This window comes from Salvia miltiorrhiza, chromosome 4 (genome assembly GCF_028751815.1).
Source record: "Salvia miltiorrhiza cultivar Shanhuang (shh) chromosome 4, IMPLAD_Smil_shh, whole genome shotgun sequence".
NCBI classification, from domain to species: domain Eukaryota; kingdom Viridiplantae; phylum Streptophyta; class Magnoliopsida; order Lamiales; family Lamiaceae; genus Salvia; species Salvia miltiorrhiza.
The window spans coordinates 53,660,783-53,681,750 of record NC_080390.1 but is presented as its reverse complement, the minus strand read 5'-3'; the positions used below and the strand labels follow the sequence as shown (position 1 = coordinate 53,681,750).

General features: G+C 34.2%; 3 protein-coding genes and 1 pseudogene across 4 annotated transcripts; 2 read left to right on the top strand and 2 right to left on the bottom strand.

The window, feature by feature from the left end:
- Positions 1–537: 537 nt before the first annotated feature.
- Positions 538–7,048, top strand: LOC131020615 (T-complex protein 1 subunit alpha-like). 2 transcript variants are annotated; one of them, XM_057949539.1, is made up of 17 exons: positions 539–765; positions 840–904; positions 1,397–1,486; positions 1,568–1,654; positions 1,758–1,817; positions 1,937–1,987; positions 2,753–2,848; positions 3,043–3,108; positions 3,685–3,902; positions 4,231–4,327; positions 4,668–4,754; positions 5,156–5,290; positions 5,513–5,617; positions 5,932–6,060; positions 6,157–6,260; positions 6,490–6,580; positions 6,666–7,048. In XM_057949539.1, exons 1-17 carry the CDS (start codon positions 693–695, stop codon positions 6,747–6,749), a joined length of 1,638 nt encoding a protein of 545 aa, XP_057805522.1. In that variant the 5' UTR covers positions 539–692; the 3' UTR covers positions 6,750–7,048. The 2 variants fall into 2 exon arrangements, with proteins under 2 accessions (XP_057805521.1, XP_057805522.1); XM_057949538.1 differs by having other exon boundaries at positions 538–765; positions 6,490–7,048.
- Positions 7,049–7,442: 394 nt separating this feature from the next.
- LOC131023618 (uncharacterized) lies at positions 7,443–11,156 on the bottom strand. Its single transcript, XM_057953159.1, has 9 exons — positions 10,851–11,156; positions 9,967–10,033; positions 9,781–9,858; positions 9,612–9,664; positions 9,260–9,334; positions 8,341–8,393; positions 8,183–8,247; positions 7,992–8,050; positions 7,443–7,906 (listed from the first exon to the last, which is right to left on the bottom strand). Exons 1-9 carry the CDS (start codon positions 11,067–11,069, stop codon positions 7,817–7,819), a joined length of 759 nt encoding a protein of 252 aa, XP_057809142.1. The 5' UTR covers positions 11,070–11,156; the 3' UTR covers positions 7,443–7,816.
- Positions 11,157–16,359: 5,203 nt separating this feature from the next.
- On the bottom strand, positions 16,360–18,043 carry LOC131020614 (cell number regulator 6-like; annotated as a pseudogene).
- Positions 18,044–18,418: 375 nt separating this feature from the next.
- Positions 18,419–20,142, top strand: LOC131020613 (uncharacterized). The gene is made up of 4 exons (XM_057949536.1): positions 18,419–18,854; positions 19,278–19,395; positions 19,479–19,560; positions 19,682–20,142. The coding sequence occupies exons 1-4, from the start codon at positions 18,670–18,672 to the stop codon at positions 19,954–19,956; spliced, it is 660 nt and encodes a 219-aa protein (XP_057805519.1). The 5' UTR covers positions 18,419–18,669; the 3' UTR covers positions 19,957–20,142.
- The last annotated feature ends 826 nt before the right edge of the window (positions 20,143–20,968 follow it).

The following is a 20,968-nucleotide window of genomic DNA, read 5'->3' as shown; positions in this document are numbered from 1 at the left end:
CGTGAATTATAGATAAATAATAGAGTTAATTCACGATGATTACGGAGCTTCATGGTTGTAACTTATTAGTATAATAATTTATCTTTTTATTTTCGTAATGTCATTTTTTTTATCATTATAATACTCCCTCCTTTCCATGAATCTTGACACGTTTGGTTTCGGCACGAGAATTAAGGAATTGTATATTAGTGTTTTAAGTGTGTAGTTAATAAAGTATAAAAGTAATAAAATATGAGAGATAAGGTGATAAAAGTGATAAAATATGAGAGAAAAAAAATAATAAAAGTGATAAAGTAGGAGAGAGAAGTTACCTTATTTGGAAATGTGTCAAGAGTCGTGAGACGGCCCAAAAAGGAAAACGTGTCAAGATTCGTGGGACGGAGGGAGTACAAAATGACTATTCAATTAGTTCACTTTATATGTAACTATGGAGGCCCATCACAATATTCATGTACTGGACTCATTCAAAGTATAAAGCCCATTAAAGCCAGCCCAAATTGAGTTAATTAATAACGGCGTCGTTTAGTTTCAAAATGTTCCGCTCAAACCCTCTCAGCTTTCTTTCTCCAATCTAAAAAGCCCTTTCAGAGAGAAGGGGAGAGTGAGAGAGAGATCAGTCTACGCTCAAAATATCTTCGATAAAGCGGCCGACTCGATCTAGCAGCTTTTACTTTGTTTGAAGAGCTAAAAAAATGGCGTTTGCTGCAAATGCACCTGATATTTCCGGCGAGCGGCAATATGGACAAGACGTTCGCGCTCAAAACGGTAGGTATTCGCATTCCATGAATTCGCATTCGGTATTTCGATTTTTCTGATATTTTGTTATTGGAAATGTGCAGTGATGGCATGCCAAGCCGTGTCGAACATCGTCAAGTCTTCGCTTGGTCCTGTCGGCCTTGATAAGGTATAATTCACCTTTGAGTTGTTGGATTGGAATGCTATTTTACAGTCGAGTGCGTTCAGGCTTCGCTTACATGCGAATTCTAGTACACTATCTGAATCTATTGATGTTTCTTTGAATGCCTGTGATCGGGTTACGTGGAATGAGAAGATGTATATAGCTAGTTTGATGTCTCATTGTATTCATTTGCTAAATTTGCAGTTATATTTTGGTTAAGCAATTGTCTTCTTGTGGATGTGAATCTTTTGGAGGGTTTTAGTGAACGCTGCACGTGCTTAATTCTTTTTTATTGATCCTTTTTGGTTTAAAAAGTGATGCTTATGACTTCCGGTCTTTGTGAAGGAAGGAGTAGGTATTTGTAACTAACAGCTTGATGTGCATAAGTTATGGACCCTTCTGCATTTCCTACTTTTAGTTGTGCACTCGCTATTTAAATTTGAACGTGAAACCCAACTGGAAGTGTATGTGCTCAATACCCTGTATCGTACTTTTCAGATGCTTGTGGATGATATTGGTGATGTGACCATCACTAATGATGGTGCCACAATACTGAAGATGCTGGAAGTGGAGCACCCAGCTGCCAAGGTGAATGGATAAACTTTTGGCTTCCTCAAGTTCACTGTTTGAACAACTAGGTCCTTATCTATTCATCTTCAATTACTATAGGTCCTTGTTGAGTTGGCCGAACTACAAGACCGGGAAGTTGGAGATGGGACAACTTCTGTGGTCATCGTAGCTGCAGAATTGCTTAAGGTAACATTGCTAGAGCTGGCAGCAAGATAAGGGAATCTGTTATCCTTGTTGTAGGTTCCTAATTTTGATTTTTGAGTTCTAATTTGGTGGTCTTTTTCTACAGAAAGCTAATGATTTAGTGAGAAATAAGATACATCCAACATCGATAATCAGTGGTTACAGAGTAAGCTTTTGTCTTTCTTTTCAGTTTTCCCTGTACACCATTGAACTCTATATTTTCCTTCACTGTGTAATCTTTTGCATGTTCATGCTACATCTAATTGCATGAATGTTTTGTGGCAGCTTGCAATGAGGGAAGCATGTAAATATGTTGATGAGAAGCTGGCTGTAAAGGTTTACTCTCCTGGCCATTTGATATTTAATAATTTTTGTATAATTTACGTTTCCTGGAGTGTAAAAAATATTGAATTTGCGGAAAGGCCGGATATGCCAAAATTTTAACTGAATAACCTTGCTTGTTTGGATACAGACCAACACTGCCAATTTTTTAAAGCATTTTGAGGTGTCATGATACAGCTTTTGGTTTCTTATACGTCTTCTCTCTGAACTTTTCACTTTTTCTTGCCTCTCAAGTTCTCTCTTTTTCTGCTTGCTTCACAAATAGAAGATAATGTTTATAGATATAGGAGGGCCAGCCAGTTATATGATAAAGTAAATATCAATTAAGGACCTAAGAAAACAGACTCCACAGGCTGGCGCCTGCTTAACAGATTCTGCTGCAAAACTCAACAGCTAAAATCCTCACCCTACTAGTCTGAAGGAATCATATATCCTAACTCTCGGCCCATGCATGGGTCTGAATCGTCTGATATTCTAACGATCCAAAATAATACTATATATCATCTAATATCATTGATAAATAAGGACTCGGTACTAAAGATTACTACAGCAGCTTCATCCTCAGCTCCTTCCGAGTTAACCTGATGCTTCTGCCTCTGATAACCTTGAATAGTTGCTGCTGTATCAAGCTAAAAGTTATAGCAACTTAAATAGATACTTTGCCACTGAAAGATTTAGAATGTTATTTGCAGCCTAGCATTTGATTAAATGTTATACATCTATTTCTCTTGGACTAACATTTTTCTATGTGTATTTTAGGTAGAAAAGCTTGGTAAAGATTGTCTTGTAAACTCTGCGAAGACCTGCATGTCCTCAAAATTGATAGGCGGTGATAGTGATTTCTTTGCAAATATGGTAAGTTGGTCAGTGATTACCATTAGCTAGGAATGAATGATGATCTCATTCTAACTTTTGAGTTGTGTGGTGGCGTGATGTGTTTCCTCTTTCCTCCTCAATATACCCGGTTCATGAGATGTGCATTTTAGCAGCTGTTTCCTATCATCTTATCACTTTGTTTGTAGTTGTAACTCAACTTAGTTTCACTACAGGTTGTGGAAGCTGTACAAGCAGTTAAGATGACCAATGCCAGAGGTGAAGTTAGATATCCAATCAAGGTTGGTACACTGAAGCTTTTACTTGTTACTGTTTGATACTCCCTTTGAGTTATCCTTCCCTATCAGTTTTCTATATGCTCGAAGTAATCCTTGTCCAGTTCTCTTCTTCTTTTTAAAAATTGTTCTTGGGGTGGGGAGGCGGGGTTGTGGATAGCCAATGTTGCATTTTTGGGTTTATCAGTAATCCAAAAACTAGATCACAAGAAGTGCAAAATAATGTGGATTTCACTAATGCTGTATTTGTATTGGGTTTATTGTAAAAATGAAAAGCCAAAGGAAATAATTTCCTTTTCCCCTTTATTTGGTTTACAGCTTGTACAAACACATAGATACTTTTTGAGATGTTAAATTGGAAATGTATTTGATTCAAAGACTGCATAAGGAATTGACATTTTCATTTGGTTGTAAGTTGTAACTAGATTTTTGTTGACTGTTGCTTTTCCTTCTCCTTTCTACATGAAACCCTGTGTCCACAAGGACAACCAAGGCTTAGATTTGAAAGGGTGGAGAAAAGGTTTCTGTATATATGCATGAATTCTGGCTTCACATCATTGTTTTAACCTTGGTAATGTTCAGGGAATCAATATACTTAAAGCCCATGGTAAAAGTGCCCGGGATAGCTACTTACTTAAGGGGTATGCTCTCAACACGGGACGTGCTGCACAGGGCATGCCATTGAGGGTTGCCCCAGCCAGAATTGCTTGTCTTGATTTTAATCTTCAGAAAGCAAAGATGCAAATGGGTGTCCAAGTTTTGGTCAGTGACCCCAGAGAGTTGGAAAAGATTCGTGAAAGGTGATTAATTGTATTCATTCTTGTAACATATTGTGTCTTAAACAAGACAGTTGACTTCATTGGATTCTATGTACCATCTTCTCATTTCTTCATCGGGTGTCTTAATTGGATCTATACTTGTTTCTGGTCTGCATATTTATTTGTATCAGGGAAAACTAATTAAGTTTGCATGTTTTAAAGATATGCATTATTACTGTCTGTTGCTTATGCATATTCTTTTGTTGCTCGTGCATATTATAAGTGCTGTTTGGAGACCACTCAGCAAATTTACCCATACAATATCCCCAATTTTCTAAATGTACTAATGATTGATTGAACTCTTCTGTAGAGAATCTGACATGACAAAGGAACGCATTCAGAAGCTTCTTCAGGCAGGAGCCAATGTAATTTTAACTACAAAAGGAATTGATGACATGGCACTCAAGGTATGCTTTTTTCACATATTAGTCACACAAAAAGTTCTTTTATCCATTTTAACCATAAAAATTTCTTCTCAAATGGTTGCTTTGGTGGCAGACACATGAAATGATTTACTGTGTTATGAAGCTTCCATTTTATAGCTTGCTTTTTATTCATCCGTGTAAAAATAAGCCAATCTTGTAAGATAATTGGGGAAATAGTGGAAACACTTTTGGAAAGGGTTTAAGTTATAACCATTTTCATTAAGACACGCAATATGATATTGGTGTATTGTGCTAACATTTTATCTTTGCACATCTACATGGTTTTCACTCTGTGTCGTGATTGTGTCTTATACTGTAACAGTATTTTGTGGAGGCTGGTGCAATAGCTGTGAGACGTGTCCGCAAGGAAGACCTGCGTCATGTTGCCAAGGCAACTGGTGCATCTGCGGTAATCTTCAAACTTTGTTCCCATAAAATTTCAAATGGAAGATACATTATTACAGATGAGTTCAGTTTTAGAATGACCTAAGTGATAGATATTCTGAAATCATGAATCGACCACCATTTATCGTTACAACTAAGGTTTTAATGAAGATGACCAATATATAACTCAAAGTGCATCATAACAATATGCTTTCGTAAAGTTCTCTCATTACTGTTATAGTGTTATTCAGTTACTCCAGTCAATCTCATTGATGAGGATACTTAAAAACAACAAGTTTATAATCCAATATAACAGTTCTTGAGAATTGTGCTTCTCGACACGGAGCATTGTTTTATATGATTTTTTCTATGAAATTTCTAATTTTCGGAACAACCTTTCCATTTGTAATTGTTGCTCCTATACAGGTTTCAACTTTTGCAGATATGGAAGGGGAAGAAACATTTGATTCATCACTTCTGGGATATGCTGATGAAGTAGTGGAGGAACGTATTGCTGATGATGATGTGATTATGATAAAAGGAACCAAAACCTCAAATGCGGTATGTATGAGCTCGGAGCTATTTAATACTAAAATGATTTCTTGTCCTATGTTGAAATGCTTGAGCTGCTTCTGATAGTTTGCAATTTGATATGTTGATTGGTTCAACTCCCAGTCATTTTTATTTAAGAAAATGCTCTACTCTAAAATGTAGAGATTAATATGTTTCTTTGCAACTTTCATTCAGTATTATACATATTGACCTGTAATTTATTTTCTTCAGGTTTCATTAATACTTAGAGGTGCCAACGATTACATGCTTGATGAAATGGACAGGGCTTTGCATGATGCCATATGCATTGTCAAAAGGACTCTGGAATCTAATACTGTAAGAACCTGTCGTCATTTATTTGCCCTTGTTGGCACTCTGTTAAGTTTTCATTTTTTCCTTAAGTATTGAACTTCTTGTTTCTAGTAATTATACTCTCTTTCTTAGGCTTGCTATATGTCTGTCAATTTTACTTAAATACTGCACTTCTTGAAATGTGCATTTTATTTTTATTCTTTAATTTCAATTTTTTTGGCAACAAATCTTTCCCTAATTATTATTCAAGCCAAATTACTAACATCAGGTTTGATGACAACAGAGACAATTGTCACAGATAAACTTTCCTCATGTTCTTGAAATTTGGTGAAATATAGGTTGTTGCTGGTGGAGGTGCAGTTGAGGCTGCACTATCTGTATATTTGGAGAATTTAGCTACAACTTTGGGGTCACGGGAGCAGCTGGCTATAGCTGAGTTTGCTGAAGCTTTATTAGTCATTCCCAAGGTACTTCACATCAAAAATTGTGCCTGAATGATTTCATTAGAAACCTCATAAGTTGTCTTTTGCCATCTGAAGTGCATCTGGAATGTTTCTTTCTAGGTGCTTGCTGTCAATGCTGCTAAAGACGCTACTGATTTAGTTGCTAAACTACGGGCTTACCACCACACTGCACAGACTAAGGCAGATAAAAAGCATTTGTCAAGGTATATATCCCATATTAGTAGTATTACACAGCTTATTTCTTTTGATGTTACTAGCAAATGGTATGTGGAATGCACATAATAGTTATAGATTTAAATAATAAATTCATATCTATCAAATATAGATAAATCTTATTGCAATTTTGTATATTTTTAGTAAAAATGTTGCAAAAATTGTCCTTGTTCTTCATTGGAAGACACTTTTTGTTCCTTACACTTTTTTATTATGCAGTATGGGTCTAGACTTGATAAATGGTACCGTTCGGAACAACTTGGAAGCTGGAGTTATTGAGCCTGCAATGAGCAAAGTAAAAATAATCCAAGTAAGTGTCTGCAACCAGATCGATTCACTGATCTTTCAGCACTTGACGTGTTCTAACTCACGACTTTGTTTTTATTCTCTGTTAGTTTGCTACGGAAGCTGCTATTACCATCCTTAGGATTGATGACATGATCAGGCTTGTTAAAGATGAGAGCCAGAATGACGATTAAGGGCTGTTACATCTTTATCGTAGTAATTCTGCTGAATCGCGATTTCCATCTCAACCTTTTTCACCATTTCTCACGTTTTATGTTTTATGTTTTGGAAACAGAGTGTGCGAACATGGCGCACTGCCCATGGTGGTACTTTTTGGTACTAGAAAATTTTGACAATTTCATGTACCCTTGACGTGAATTTTGTGTAGCCGTGACATTTATGATCGAGCTGTGGTGCATGATTTTTCTTAGGGTTGTGTTATAATCTGAAGTGAATCAATAGCACATTTCGAAATCATCATTTGTTTTATTAATGAATGGCTATACGTGTACGGATAATGTTACATGTGATATCCACACTACATTGCGATGTAACTCTCGTTCCATTAGTAATGTCCCATTACTTTGAGCACGGAAATTAACAATAGTGTAGTTGGTGTATGAAGTAAACTGTATAAAGTGAGTTGGCGAATTATTTTAAATGAGTTGGTGTATAAAATAAATTGAATTTATTGTTAAATAACATTTTAAATGGTTAATTTTTTTTATTAAAAAAGGTATGAGACATTACTAATGGGACAGAAGAAATAATCAATTTTATCTACACAGATATATTATTTCTGAATCCGTGCATAAAAAGGGAAAGGGAGAGAGCATTCAAGTACTATTGGAACCTGCTTAGGCAAAATTATAATAGAACGGAGATGCATGCAACAACTGCACTGTAAAAATTGATAAACGTAGCAATTAGCGCCCTGAAGATTTATCTAATGTGAAACTCAGAACTTTAAGCAAAAAAGCACACAAACACGATGAAGATTTAGACATCGTGGCGCATGAGTGACTTCCTTTGAAAGAAATGGAAAACAGGGCCATTTTGGCATGGGAGGAAATGGGAAACATGGCCGGAGTTAGCATGTTACTTTTGATTTTAGCTGTACTTGTTCAACAGAAATTTTCTGAGCCACAGCTTTGATGTGAAATTTTATTCAACGCCGAAAACTTACCAACTCAATTTATCTGAGAAATACAGATAACGCAGACTTTATAACCATCGAAGAAAGAGCAAAAAGTGGTGAGATTCAGACTGAGATTCCATGGTTGCTGATCTTTGCAACCTCCTTGGACAGAGCATTCCTTTCTTTCTTTGCCTCTTTAGCAAGGTTCGCAACCTGGGCACAGATGAGTCCCACATTAGAGAAATATTCATGTTGGAATCATGTGTGTAAACAGTGAAATCAAGGAAATGGGACTGACTTCTGTTTGAAATCGAGATGCTTCTCTACTTGGGAATTCACTAAGAGCATCCTTCAAGCCTGTACCAATTTCACGAACCAGATTGAAGTATCAGATGTCTCAACCAGGAAAATGGGTACACAGAATGATACAGACAAATACATCTTCCTGCGTACACACAAATGCATGTGGGATGGAGGCAGTTTATGTACCTCTTGCTTGCCTTTCTATCTTATAAGCGGAGCTTATGACACCTTGTATTTGCTTTCCAGCTTGCCTGTATGGACAATATACAATGTTTGACGACGAAATTTAATTTCCGAAATTGGACATTGGATATGTATTTAAATGAAATAACCTAGACAAGGACCTGAGTTTTGTCCTCCCTCTGACCAAGTCTTCTTCAGCTTGCAATGCCCTTTTCTGTCGGACAAATACAATGACACATTAAGAGCTGAGCCATAACTAAAGCTAACAAAGCTCATTTGGCTGGCAAAAGTTTTTTTTTTTTTTTGTAATAAATTTGAACTTCAACCCCTTGCTCTAGAATCTGTTTCACCTTACAGGTTGCAAAGGAAATGCTGAAGTCTAAGCTTTTAAATGAGAACATGCTGAGTGGAAATTAAATGAATAGTAACCCATAAAAAACCAGAGAAAGACACAAACTTTCAAGATGCAAATTTCTTCTTACATCATAATGCATATTGTATGACGTCGCTTGCATTGTTACTTTATCCTCGTATACCATACAGTGATACTGAATTTGAGTCTCAAATGATAGATTCTTGTTCCTCCATTTTAGTAAAAACTAAAAACTAAATAAATGTTTGTTCTGTTTGGATCCTATAAGACTGAAACATGAGTAAAGTGAACGGAGAAGCAGAACTACAGATGCATTGTTCAACATAAGTTCATTCATCTTATATATCGCATAACTACTACTTGAAACAAGTTTGATTTTTCATTTTATTTTCATTTTCAAATCTCATCTCCCTTGATGGAAAAGAGAAATCTGACATCTGAGTCCCTGCTATATTTGCAGGAGGGGTCACAAAATACATCCCTGAAATCATTTATCCCTCTCCATCCTTCTAAGAACATTGGCAATTCTTGATTCTCCTAAAAGTCAAGCACAAGGGCTACAAGTTGAATACTCCTTAGTGCTCATTATTTCAATAAGGTTTCGTTAGTATGAAAAAAGTGAGAGGGAATGGTAGTATAGAGGAATAAAGTAACATGAAAGAAATATTGCAGAAGAACCGAGAATGTGAAAAGAAGTACCTCTAATTTTTCACTTCGCCCTTCAAAAGCTCAATTGATTGCCTCAACTCCTTGACTCTTGCATCAGCTCTAGAAAGCAATGTCTAGACAAGGCAGTATTAGCTCAAATCATTATCAATTGTCAAATAAATTCAAATCAACAAGATGCCTGATATACTGATTGATTTAATTTGAAGTGTAAATAGAAATTAAAGACAGTAGTTCAATCTCATATAGACAATTTTACAGAAAATAAATTTCTGCAATTAATCTATATCCAGAAAACTTCCTCACGTAAAAAGTCAAGCATCAGCACTCTTTCCGGAATTTTCTAGAAGGAACGATCAGTACCAAAGATGCCTATTAACACTTATTTATTACCTGATCATTGAAAAAGATACGCATTGTCTTGTAGGATAAAAACTGTCTGGTTCCTGCAGAAAATTTCAAAATAAATCTAAAGCAAAATGTTGGGGCCAACCGACAACAGTTGAATATCAGTAATAGTTGTTGTCAATACATGCTTAATAAATTCGTGCACTGGACATACTTTTCAGACCCAGGGATCCCACACCGACAACAGCTCCAGTCACAATCAAAGGGTGCGAATAGGCAAGAAGAAAACCCTCTGCAGAACATTCAAAGTTGGGACAGAATCAAGAACTAAATTAGAAATCTCATGGGGATGATTTACATCAATGTATTCATGTGGATAGAGCAGTAGCTTGGAACAGACCCTTAATCTTCGCAAAAGCAATATCCTCATATGTGCTAAACTCAGACTTTAAATCCTGCAGAGAGTCCTGCAACACAGTTCCCTCAAGTCATAAGCATATCACAAACCTATAAAGATAGAACAGACCATAAATTCTTGACAGAGTAATAAGAAATCAAAATCACAAAAGTGCCAATGGGCAACGAGGCTCTGGTCATTGAGAACCTTGAACAAGATGTCAAAATCCTGACAACCAAAATATTTCAAACCATTATTATTTTATGCTGGGAATCTAAGAGCTCTAAGCTCCTCCTGTGAATTATGATTTCTGAAAAAACAGTTCATGGCTTTCCACGAATAAACTAACTTTCTTATACTCGTAGAACCTAACTTGAATAGGTATACCTTGCAGCTCACTTATTAGTTGGTGTCTAGGATATCAATTCGAAGAATTTCAAGAGTATATTCGAAAAATAAACTAAACCAAGTCACATCTTATGCTCTTCCATAAGATTTAAATAAGAGGGGAAGATATAATTATAAATCACCCACCAAGAAACTGAAATCTAACACTTCTTATTGAGCTGTATACAAACAAATAAAACAATTCAAACCTGCTATACATATCTTTAATTCATATTCGTATGTAAATTTATTTGCCTCATACTTCATCCAATATCAATATTAAAACTCTCTTTCTAATCATTTTTTCAAAATTTATCAACAGAAAAAAAAGGTAGTAGAACTCACAAACTTATATTACTATTTTCTCTATCACACTACAAACAATCGAATACCTGCATTTCCTATTTAGAAAGAATTCGCAACAGTCTCCACTTTTTTTCTAATTGCCAATAAACATAGCAAGGGGGGAAACAGAAACAGTAAACAAATACGAATATTACAATGGTTTGATTGAAATGTGCGGACGATGTGGTGAGGATGCGATCAACGCGCGATCTGGTGACTTCGATTGCATTCTCTAGGGTGGTCTCGACGGTCTTCTGCGCAATTTGTGCTTGCTGCAAAGCGTAGTCTGCCCATGGAATATTCTCCGCTACTTTATCGTTTGTCGGATTTTCCGTCGGAAATTCTCCCGATGATTCGCCGGCGATTGCTGACATTTTCGCGTTTCGATATCAAAGCTCAGTTGCTCAATTCTTCCGAGGTTTTCAATTTCTTTGTTTTTTTTTTTTTTCAATTTCTTTGTTGTTTATATTTATATCTCTCTTTTCCGGGTCGTAATGGATCGGGTCATCGGGTAATGGGCTAATGTGGGTCATTTGCTGGTTGATACTTGATCGAGTTTAAATTAAACTGATTAATGACAAATAAATACTTAATTTTTTAAAGCTTAACCTAGTTTTTATTTCAAATGAAGTTTGTGGTTTTTTTTTCCTTTTCATTTTTCTCACTTGATGCGGCATTTTTTTTATAGGTAAATAATTGAAACTTAAATTAATTTCTCCAAAATTCCATTTCCGAGAAATGCACAATACAAGTATTTCTGTTTTTATTTTTGCATTCGACTTCAACATAAATATTTCCATTAAAAAACTTATATGCTGTATAAGCATTTATTTGTTTACACATCATGTTTGGAATGAACCACCGTCCTTTATGATATATCATTTTTATATTTCATGTTCTTGTGATTAATAAGATGTCTCTCGCTTTTTTTGAAAAAAAAAAAAGCATTTATTATAAGCAATAGTCTCCACTTTTTCTTACCAAACATGCTATGATTGTTTCCCAAATAATAATTTTGTTGGTTAATCTGATTATTTAATCTATAGTCACCAAGTATGATGATGCTAATAATTATTTCAAATATTTTTTGTGTGTATCTCATAGGTGAATTTGGTTGGTTATGACAGTATTGAGTCTATTGACCCATTGAGGCACTTAATTATTCAGTATTTTGAAATTAAATTAATTATTAGGCGGCAAAAATTGTAACACGTGTGTAATTGAATTTGTTCTTGTAATTTAATTGTTGCCCAAATTATTATTTTTGTTGTAAATATATATAAAATATATATTTTCCTATTAAATGACTTAACCCTAAACTCTAACCCTAACTTTGTATCTTCTATAAATAGAGGCATTTAGTCCTCATAATAAGACGCTCCTGCAGATTTATTCTCTTTACGCTCTCTACGCTATTCTCTCTTCTTCTCCTCTTCTCTCTACTTTCAACACGTTATCAGCACGAGCCTCTAGCCATGAGTATCTAATTGATTTAGATTGGAGATTGGAGGTATGCCCTAGTCTTGAGTATCAAACCAATTGATTTATATTGAAGATGTGCCCTAGGAAAGAATCATGTCTTTCCAACAAGGTAATTCGTATTTTCCCCTGATGGTTCGATTGCTTCAATTTCTTATTAAATCTATTATTCTAGATCTATGAATCAGTTTGTGAATGGATGGAAAATATGTATATATTTAATTAAATATATACATATAGATTGCACTTTTGGGTTGAAATTCTCATATATCACGTTCTTGTTGTACAATATTTGGATTAGTCAAATATCAATTTTAATTATTTGATGCAATTAATCTTGTGATTCCCATTTGATCTGTCTGATATTTGATTTCTTAATTTATTTATATGATGATGATGCCTGATGGCAATAGAGGTAACAAGTGTGTAAGAAATTGATTTGTTTAAATAATTCATTGAGATTTGGGTAATTGAAAATAATCATTTGATATCTCAAGTGATTAATCAGTCGAGATTTGAATTGTTTAATTACTTATACATTGCATCAACTTATTATATATATGGTTTCCAGAAGAAACGGGAATGTACTATTTTTTTATAATCTCTAAGATTATTAGAAGATAAATCGTTGAAGTTTTTGATGAAACACAACGATATCCCTTAAGTTTAAATATAATGTGTTTCCGATGAACACATTTGAATTGATTTATTAATACAATCCCTGAAGGATTGCTTTATTTTTTTAATTCATCATTGTGGAATGAATTTATGATTCTTAATAATCTTGAAGATTATTAAAATTAAATCGTTGAAGTGTTCGATGAAAACACAACGATATAGCTTCATATTAAATATGAAATATAATGTGTTCCCGATGAACATGTGGGAAAATTAATATTCCGGAAGAATATTAAAATATTGAGATTGAATGTGTATTTTAAGCTTTATTTTGATATTTCCTTATTATTTAGTATTTAATTTATTATTAAATTGCTTTACTTTATATTGAATTAATATTGATGCTCCCGAAGTAGCACAATTAATATTCCTGAAGAATATTACATGTTCTTGAAGAACAATTTATATTTTAGGTGATATATGTTTATTCTTGATGAAAAACAACATATACACATAATTTAAATATTACAAGCTCTTGAAGAGCAATTGATCTTCTCAATTCAATTGTTTTTTGAACTATTATTGAGAATATGAGTTATACAATTAAAAATTGATAACATTTTTGTGTGGGCTCCGGAAGAGCTTCATTGATTTTCCTATGAGAATTGAATAATTATACATGATCTATTATTTTTATCACATAATCATGTCAAGATGAATTTCAAATTCATACACCCAAATGATTTAAAAATAACTCAAGACTTGAGTATTTGGGTTGTCTACATTACAATTAGTGCGTGATTAAAATACCTCCCGAAGAGGATTTTTCATCTACTAAATTCTTTTATCACCATTCAAATGCACTCATAGCTCTATGAAAATTATATGTATACTTTGTGAAAAATACATATACAGAGCCAATAATTGAGGATCAATTCATATATTGATACTTTGATTTATCCAACTTAAAACTTTTTTCGGCATTAGGAGGAGATATGAATGATGAATTGTACAATGCCGTAAATTTCTCGTTGGGTTAATTATGTTAGATTCACGCATTAATGAACCAAAAGTTCAATAAATTATTATTGGCTGCCAAAGGAGTGAAATTTCATATATATATATATATGTTATATTGCACCACAAATAATTGAAGTCCTAGATGGACGAATTTGATTCAATGCTTATTGACGCCAGAAGCGTAAACGACTTATTGATGCCCAAGATAAAATATCCGCGGATTACAAAATCAAATAAAGAAATCAAATCATTCCAAAAACCTCATGAAGAGGATCGTCCTGAAGACGATAATCCCAATACATTTTGCACGTGCACTAAATTATCGTAATATTGAGATTATGAAACAACTAGACCAAATATTGTGAAAAATGGTGAAAATTTTGTTTTACTAAAGTTGACATGAACTTTGGGAATACGTGAAAATCGTATAAAAGAAAAATGATAGTTGTCAACAACACTTTTTTGCCTCAACAAATTGTTAGTTCAATTTGAAGATTATTTGGATCCAAAACAAATGACATTAAAGTGCCAGAAGCACTGAAAAATATAGAAATAAACAATGAGGCAGGGCCTAACTCGTTAAATGAAAATAATAAAATGTTAAGCGAGATTAGTAGCTCAAGGGTTTTAGAACCCAAAATTAATCAAATATATTCTCATGTTATACGTGGCATTATGTTTCGCTATTTATATACTCCCTCCGTCCACTAATTCAGGACCTAAGTAGCAAAACACGAGTTTTAAGAAAAAAATGTATTTTTATTAGTTGAGTGGAGAAAGAGACCCACAATTAATGTATTGTTTATTAGTTGAGTGGAGAAAAAGTGTATTGTTTTGGGACCCACCAATTAAATATAAATAAAAACTTATTAAAAATGGATAGGCCTTGAGTTGGTGGACGTCCCAAAAAGGAAATAAGGCCTTGAATTAGTGGACGGAGGGAGTAACATTTATGGGCAGTAATCATTGACATAGCTATCAAATTTATGGACGTTATAGTTATATTATTATATAAGCCATTAAACATGGACATATATGTGAAAGTCCATAACCGATTAAGTGAATTCTTTCCGAAGAAAGAACATTTATAAATACTCAATACTTGAGGAAGTTAACTCATGTCTAAAGATGAGTTTTGAAAAACTTAGTTAAAACTAAGTATTGTCTTGACTTGTAGATCGAGCATCTATTCGATAAAGTATTTAAAACTAATCGATTTAATCGACCTACCCGAAGAAGGTTTTTGATGAATATGAATATATCACATTCATTCACCTAGACTAAAAGAAAACAACGAAATTACTTAGGACCCGAAGTTCCTTACTTGTGTGCTATTGAAGCACTACTTTTATCATGCATGATATACAATTCGAAGTTGACTTGCTAGCAAGATTTAATGTTTCTCTAAGAAGGAGAATTTTAAATGATATTAACCATATTATTGGTTATATTCAAAGCAAATTACAATTGGTCTATGTTATGAAAGAAATAGAAATTCAAAATTGGTGGATGATGTTGATAATTTATTTAATTTCGAAAACTATATTGAACACATTCAAGATTGTTATCTTGAGGGGGAGCATGATCAACTAAATAGTTTCGAAAATTAGACTTTGAAGGTCAATGGCCCTGAAGGCCAAATGGTTGTACTCTTTTTCCCTTACTAAGTTTTTTCCTACAAGATTTTCTTAGTTAAGGTTTTTAACGAGACAACTAGTGTAATATATGAGTAAATATACGTCTTGTACTTTTTTCCTCTACCGAATTTTTCCCATAGGATTTTTACGGAGAGGTTTTTAACAAGGCGTGAACATCTAGACTCTAACGTCAAATGAGGAGTTTCTTTGAAATCAAATTGCACGCAACTCAAAGGATACATGAAGATTCGATCAAGCGATAAACTGGTGGACTTATGCACAAAGACATTACCAACATCGACTTTCAGAAAGCTAATACACAAGATCGGTATGCATCGACTCAAAGATATACAATGATAATTTTTAGGGGGAACAGCTGTACTCTTTTTCCTTAGATTAGATTTTGTCACATTGAATTTTTCCTAGCAAGGTTTTAATGAGGCAACATATTTTTAGAGTTAGTCATTTAAGGGGGAGTGTTGTAAATATATATAAAATATATATTTCCCTATTAAAAGACTTAACCCTAACTTTGTATCTCCTATAAATAGAGGCATTTAGTCCTCATAATAATACGCTCCTGCAGATTTATTCTCTTTACGCTCTCTACGCTATTCTCTCTTCTTCTCCTCTTCTCTCTACTTTCAACAATTTTGGAATATTTCCAATTTTAGTTACAGTACTATTTCACAATACTTGTATGATCGCGTAGGAATTTGTCAAGCTCGTGGTTTTTTCAAAATTCCAAGGCTAAATGTGATTCATCAATCATAATTATTCATGAAATCCAACATTAAATAAGTACACAACTAGGAAACTTTTACTATTTTTTTTAAAAAAATCGATTTTCCACAAAAAAAGACACGAGATCGTTCGATTCTACCCAACACGAATCATCTTATACATTTTCAAACAAATGGAAAAAAAATGTTGGTAAGGGCTCTATTATCATAATAACAATATGAATAAAACACATAAATATTTATATATTAAAAAATATGTTCATTTGTTTACTTGTTTTTCTTCATCTTTCGGCAATCATTTTTCTTCTTCTCTCTGTAATTTCAGCCCCTCCTCGTTTCCAATATATGACGATATCAATTCAATAATAGAGATTGAAGATAATTTCCGACAATTTCTTAATAGTAGAATGTGAGTAAAAACGCCACAATTAGCACTTGTTTCATTTCACTTTCATTAATTAATAATTACAAAAATGCCACAATTAATCTGGATCAATGTGAGGATTGATCCTCGCAGATTTAAATCGTTAGAATATAATCAAGTATAGCTTAACTAGCTAGAAGATATTATATTCAATTATATTTGTGCCGGTTGCAAGGATAATATTTGGGGATGAGTAAATGAAATGAAACAGTACAAGTGAGGTTGAAAAGGAAGAGAATTAATTATTATTATTATTATTATTATTATTATTATTATTATTATTATTATTATTATTATTATTATTATTATTATTATTATTATTATTATTATTATTATTATTATTATTATTATTATTATTATCGTCGTCGGCAGCCACAGAAGCAACCGCATTGATCATCTCTTGGAGTTCAGGGGGATCAAGAACAACACTGGCGGCGGAATTTTCAGAGAGATGGTGCTTCATCTCTCTGTGTTCTTGGCATATAGCGCACCAGTGCAGGCAGCAATGCACCATGCATGGATCACACGGTGAATCCTGTACCATCATGCATCAATTTGTTTTTAATACATTACTAAATCAATTAATTCAAAAAAATAAAAAAAAAATAATAAACGCCTATTAACGACACCGACATGATTGTCGTTAAACATTAACGACGCGTTATTCATCGTTAATGAGTCGTTAAATTTAACGACTACGTACCTTCAAGTGGTATTTTCGCTGCAATAACTGGCGGCCCATGCCGGTGTAGATGGCGCACACCCACCAAGCAAATAACAAACCCTCCGTGATAAGGCAAACCGTATCGGGATCGATGACGCCATTGCACGCCGCCGTGAACGCGGCCACTACTACGCCACCTTCGATGCACACCGCGTGACCCACGCACGCCCGATCCGGGGATATCTCGTCGTTCATCACCGCCACGTTACGTCCCAAACAGCACGCACGGGCACAACATGCCCGTCACGCCTGCCGTATATTTTATTACATCAGTGCACGCAACACAACACTAATATAAAATATATTTGCACATTATATTGGTGCAAATGGAAATAAAATAATTAAACTTACAACTATTGGAATCTTCAAGGCAACCGAAGATGCCTGGTAGCCCATTCTTCATCGGCTGGGGGTGAGTAGGAAAGAGGTAAGGTTTGCCCACATTGCTCACATGTTCTACCATTCACCTTATTATTTCATTTTCACCAAATTAATCCAATATGAATCTAAGTAATTTAGATTAGAATGATCAAGAAAAACCATCTTTTTTCTTTCTTTTTTCTTTTGCTTGAAATTAAACATTTTATATATGATATAGTATTATACCTTTTCGATATCAATGGGATTGATTTAGTTCACCAGGAGTGATGTCTTGTAAGGCAATCTGATCCTCAGTAAGCTTCACATACGTCCCTTCTGCCATCTCTCTAATTTTCACACACACACACACTAATTAATTCATAAATCCATTGAATACACAAAAAGGAGAGTTGAGGGAGAGAGGGAAAAACCTTGAAAAGGGGAAATCTATGAATGCAGAAAGAAAGAATATTTGAAAATATTTTGTGATTAATTAATTAATTATTGTTCAAGTGCCACGTACATATTTGCTGAAATGAGGCATATAGCAGTTAAGTTAGTTGGTAGAAATTATCGGATCGAAAGACATTCTTTCAATCTTTATTTCCTTTTTCTTTTTTAAATATAAAAAATCCATGTCTTGTTGTTCACAATATAACCAAGAGATTGGGATTCATTCACTACCAAATTGAATAAAATTCTATCTAAAGCCAAGAAAAAAAAATTGCTCTTGGTCCCAATTCAATTTTCTTTGTATAAAATATGTTTTCTAGGGGTAAAAATGAAAATATGCTGAAACTATTAAAAAACGAAACAATTACAAATCAAGATTAGATTTTCCTTGACAAAAAAGAAATAGTGGAAATGTGGAATCATTTCTTGATGAGATTTTTAATTGTCTAATGATATAATTCTTGAAGAAGAAACAAGAAACATCTCACCTTATCCAATTCCCTGAGCTCACTCATCATGGGAGGCGGTTTCATGTTTTCCGCCAACTCCGCCACTTTCTCCGCCGCCTCGCCGCCGTCCCCCACCCCAACTCCGGCTGTTTGCGCCCAACTTCAACCGTGCTATTGCTCTGCAAACGACACCTTTTTTGGGCCGGTTCCTTCTCGAGCAGAAGTTGAAACTGCAATTCTTGAACTCCAAAGGTTTAAAGATCGCAACTTTTTTCCATTTCATGTTAAATAAAAAATAAAAAAAATTCAACTTTTGATTTTAAGTCCGGTGTTTATCTTACTTCCTTGACTTGGAATTATCGGAATCAGGGTTGTTTTCCTCTTGATTAGATGGGATTACGATGATGTATGAATGATAGGGCTTCATTTAGATGCAATTCAATCACTTACTTATTTTGGGGCAAAACCATTTTTGTCTATTTGATGAGACTAGCTTAATTTAATTCGTGAATTTCATATGCTGATATGAAGAAAATAGCTAAGTAACCATATGCAGAGGGTTGATTTTATTTTGTTTGTTAAATATTAGTCCATTGTATATATAATTTGATCTTGCTTGCATTCTTGTGGCCTGGCTTAACATGGAATGCTATACTAATACTATGTTATAGTTAGGTTTATGCACGATCTTTCAACTACTAAATCCGAGCAAATGCATCATCACTTCCAATCTCCCGGATTCATGAAATTTTCTGAGGCGTTCGCCATGATGCAAGCAGAGCCACCTCTTCTGGTACAATTCATCACAATCTCTAGCTTGCATTCTCATTTTAGTTTGTTAGAGAATTGCCTTTGATCATATGGTTTGTTGATCAGAACTTGGTTGTCTCTATTTCGTGTGATGAAGCCGTTTGGGAGGCCATGTTGAGTAACGAGGCAGTTGCCTCAATCTCTGCAGGTTATTAACAAACAAATACTAGCTCTCATGTTGTAAGAGTTGATAGAAACAATTTGTACTAATGTTTAGAGAAGGTAGTTTCCTTTCAATGATTGTTACTAATAAACATGATCAAATGCAGCTGCTAAAGAAGAAGAGAAGGTGGTGATCATGAGCTGCCCTAAGAAGGCAGATTTGGGTGATGTTATGTTGAGATGGATTGTGGGGTTGGCCAAGTCCAAAGTCTTGCAGCTGCTCGAAAGCTTTGCATCGCTCGTGGCTGAGATTTTCCAACCGCCTTCAAAAGAAAAACCTACATCACAGCTTGACGATCTTCTTGATGAGAAGGTCAGATCTTCGTTGCTGCTCTCTGTCGTTATCCTTCTCATTGTCGTTGTTGTTCGCGGGCAGCCTTAAACCAGCTCAGTTGATGATCATATATAGTGTTCTATATTTTCTTGATTTTTATTTATTTGGTTTGGTTTGTAAGTTTTCTTGACACCTATTTGCTGTTTCCATTTGGAGAAACTTTTGGTTTCACAGGCAACCATTTTGTTATTTAAGTTTGGTGGTCTAAGAAATAAACATATACTATATCTCAAATATTTGGCTAATGATTGTTGAAGTCTTTGCACATTAATTACAAATAATCAATTTTGAATACATCCTTAATCTTCAAACTAGTGATTTTTGTAGTATATATATTAATATATATAAATGAGATCCACATCTCATTTGGTGCCTTTTCCCTTTCACTATTTATATGTGAAAGTTGAGTGATATGAAGCGACAAAAATGGCTTATTCAATATACAGCTTGCATAAAATATGCCACATTATTTATGAAAGGCAATTGGTGCAGATTTTTCCTATTTAAAAAGAAAGATAATACTCCCTCCGTCCGCCAAAAGTAGACCACTTTGGTTGGGCACGGGATTTAATAAAATTGGTGATGATTTTGATGTAGTGGAGAAAGGGTCCCACCACTTTATGAGATATGTGGTTGAGATTGAATTTGAGGTGGTTTTTTTTGTAAATAAAGAGTGTTTGTAAGGATAAAAGATTAAAGTGGGTGGTGGAACCATTTCCATAAAAGAAAAGTGGTCTACTCTTTGCGGACGCCCAATATAGTAAAAATTGTCTACTTTTGGCGGACGGAGGGAGTATTGTATTTTGGTTTAAACTAAAGGCTCAATTTTCACTATTTATGAAACGAAGTTGTATTCATTTTTACAAGAGTTCAGCGCCGTTTGGTGTTTATGTGGAAATTGAAAATATGTTGTGATGGTGGATTTTTTAAATTTGAAGTTATTGGTTTGGAATCAAATTATGTTTAATTGGTTGTATTTTTTTTCTTCTTCATATTATACAGTGGATTGAATTTGTGGTTAATATCACGAGTAACCCTTAAAAAGAAATTTTTATGACTA

What these genes read in the sequence shown, in the direction of transcription:
- LOC131020615 (XM_057949538.1), top strand. Translation starts at nt 693, where the DNA reads ATGGCGTTTGCTGCAAATGCACCTGATATTTCCGGCGAGCGGCAATAT. An exon ending in TGGAGCACCCAGCTGCCAAG is followed by an intron (nt 1,487 to 1,567) that starts GTGAATGGATAA and finishes CAATTACTATAG; the next exon opens with GTCCTTGTTGAGTTGGCCGA. An exon ending in GGACTCTGGAATCTAATACT is followed by an intron (nt 5,618 to 5,931) that starts GTAAGAACCTGT and finishes GGTGAAATATAG; the next exon opens with GTTGTTGCTGGTGGAGGTGC.
- LOC131023618 (XM_057953159.1), bottom strand. Translation starts at nt 11,069, where the DNA reads ATGTCAGCAATCGCCGGCGAATCATCGGGAGAATTTCCGACGGAAAAT. An exon ending in TGCTTTTGCGAAGATTAAGG is followed by an intron (nt 9,859 to 9,966) that starts GTCTGTTCCAAG and finishes AATGTTCTGCAG; the next exon opens with AGGGTTTTCTTCTTGCCTAT. An exon ending in AGAGGGAGGACAAAACTCAG is followed by an intron (nt 8,248 to 8,340) that starts GTCCTTGTCTAG and finishes TTGTCCATACAG; the next exon opens with GCAAGCTGGAAAGCAAATAC.
- LOC131020613 (XM_057949536.1), top strand. Translation starts at nt 18,670, where the DNA reads ATGGGAGGCGGTTTCATGTTTTCCGCCAACTCCGCCACTTTCTCCGCC. An exon ending in GCAATTCTTGAACTCCAAAG is followed by an intron (nt 18,855 to 19,277) that starts GTTTAAAGATCG and finishes TGTTATAGTTAG; the next exon opens with GTTTATGCACGATCTTTCAA. An exon ending in AAGCAGAGCCACCTCTTCTG is followed by an intron (nt 19,396 to 19,478) that starts GTACAATTCATC and finishes TTTGTTGATCAG; the next exon opens with AACTTGGTTGTCTCTATTTC.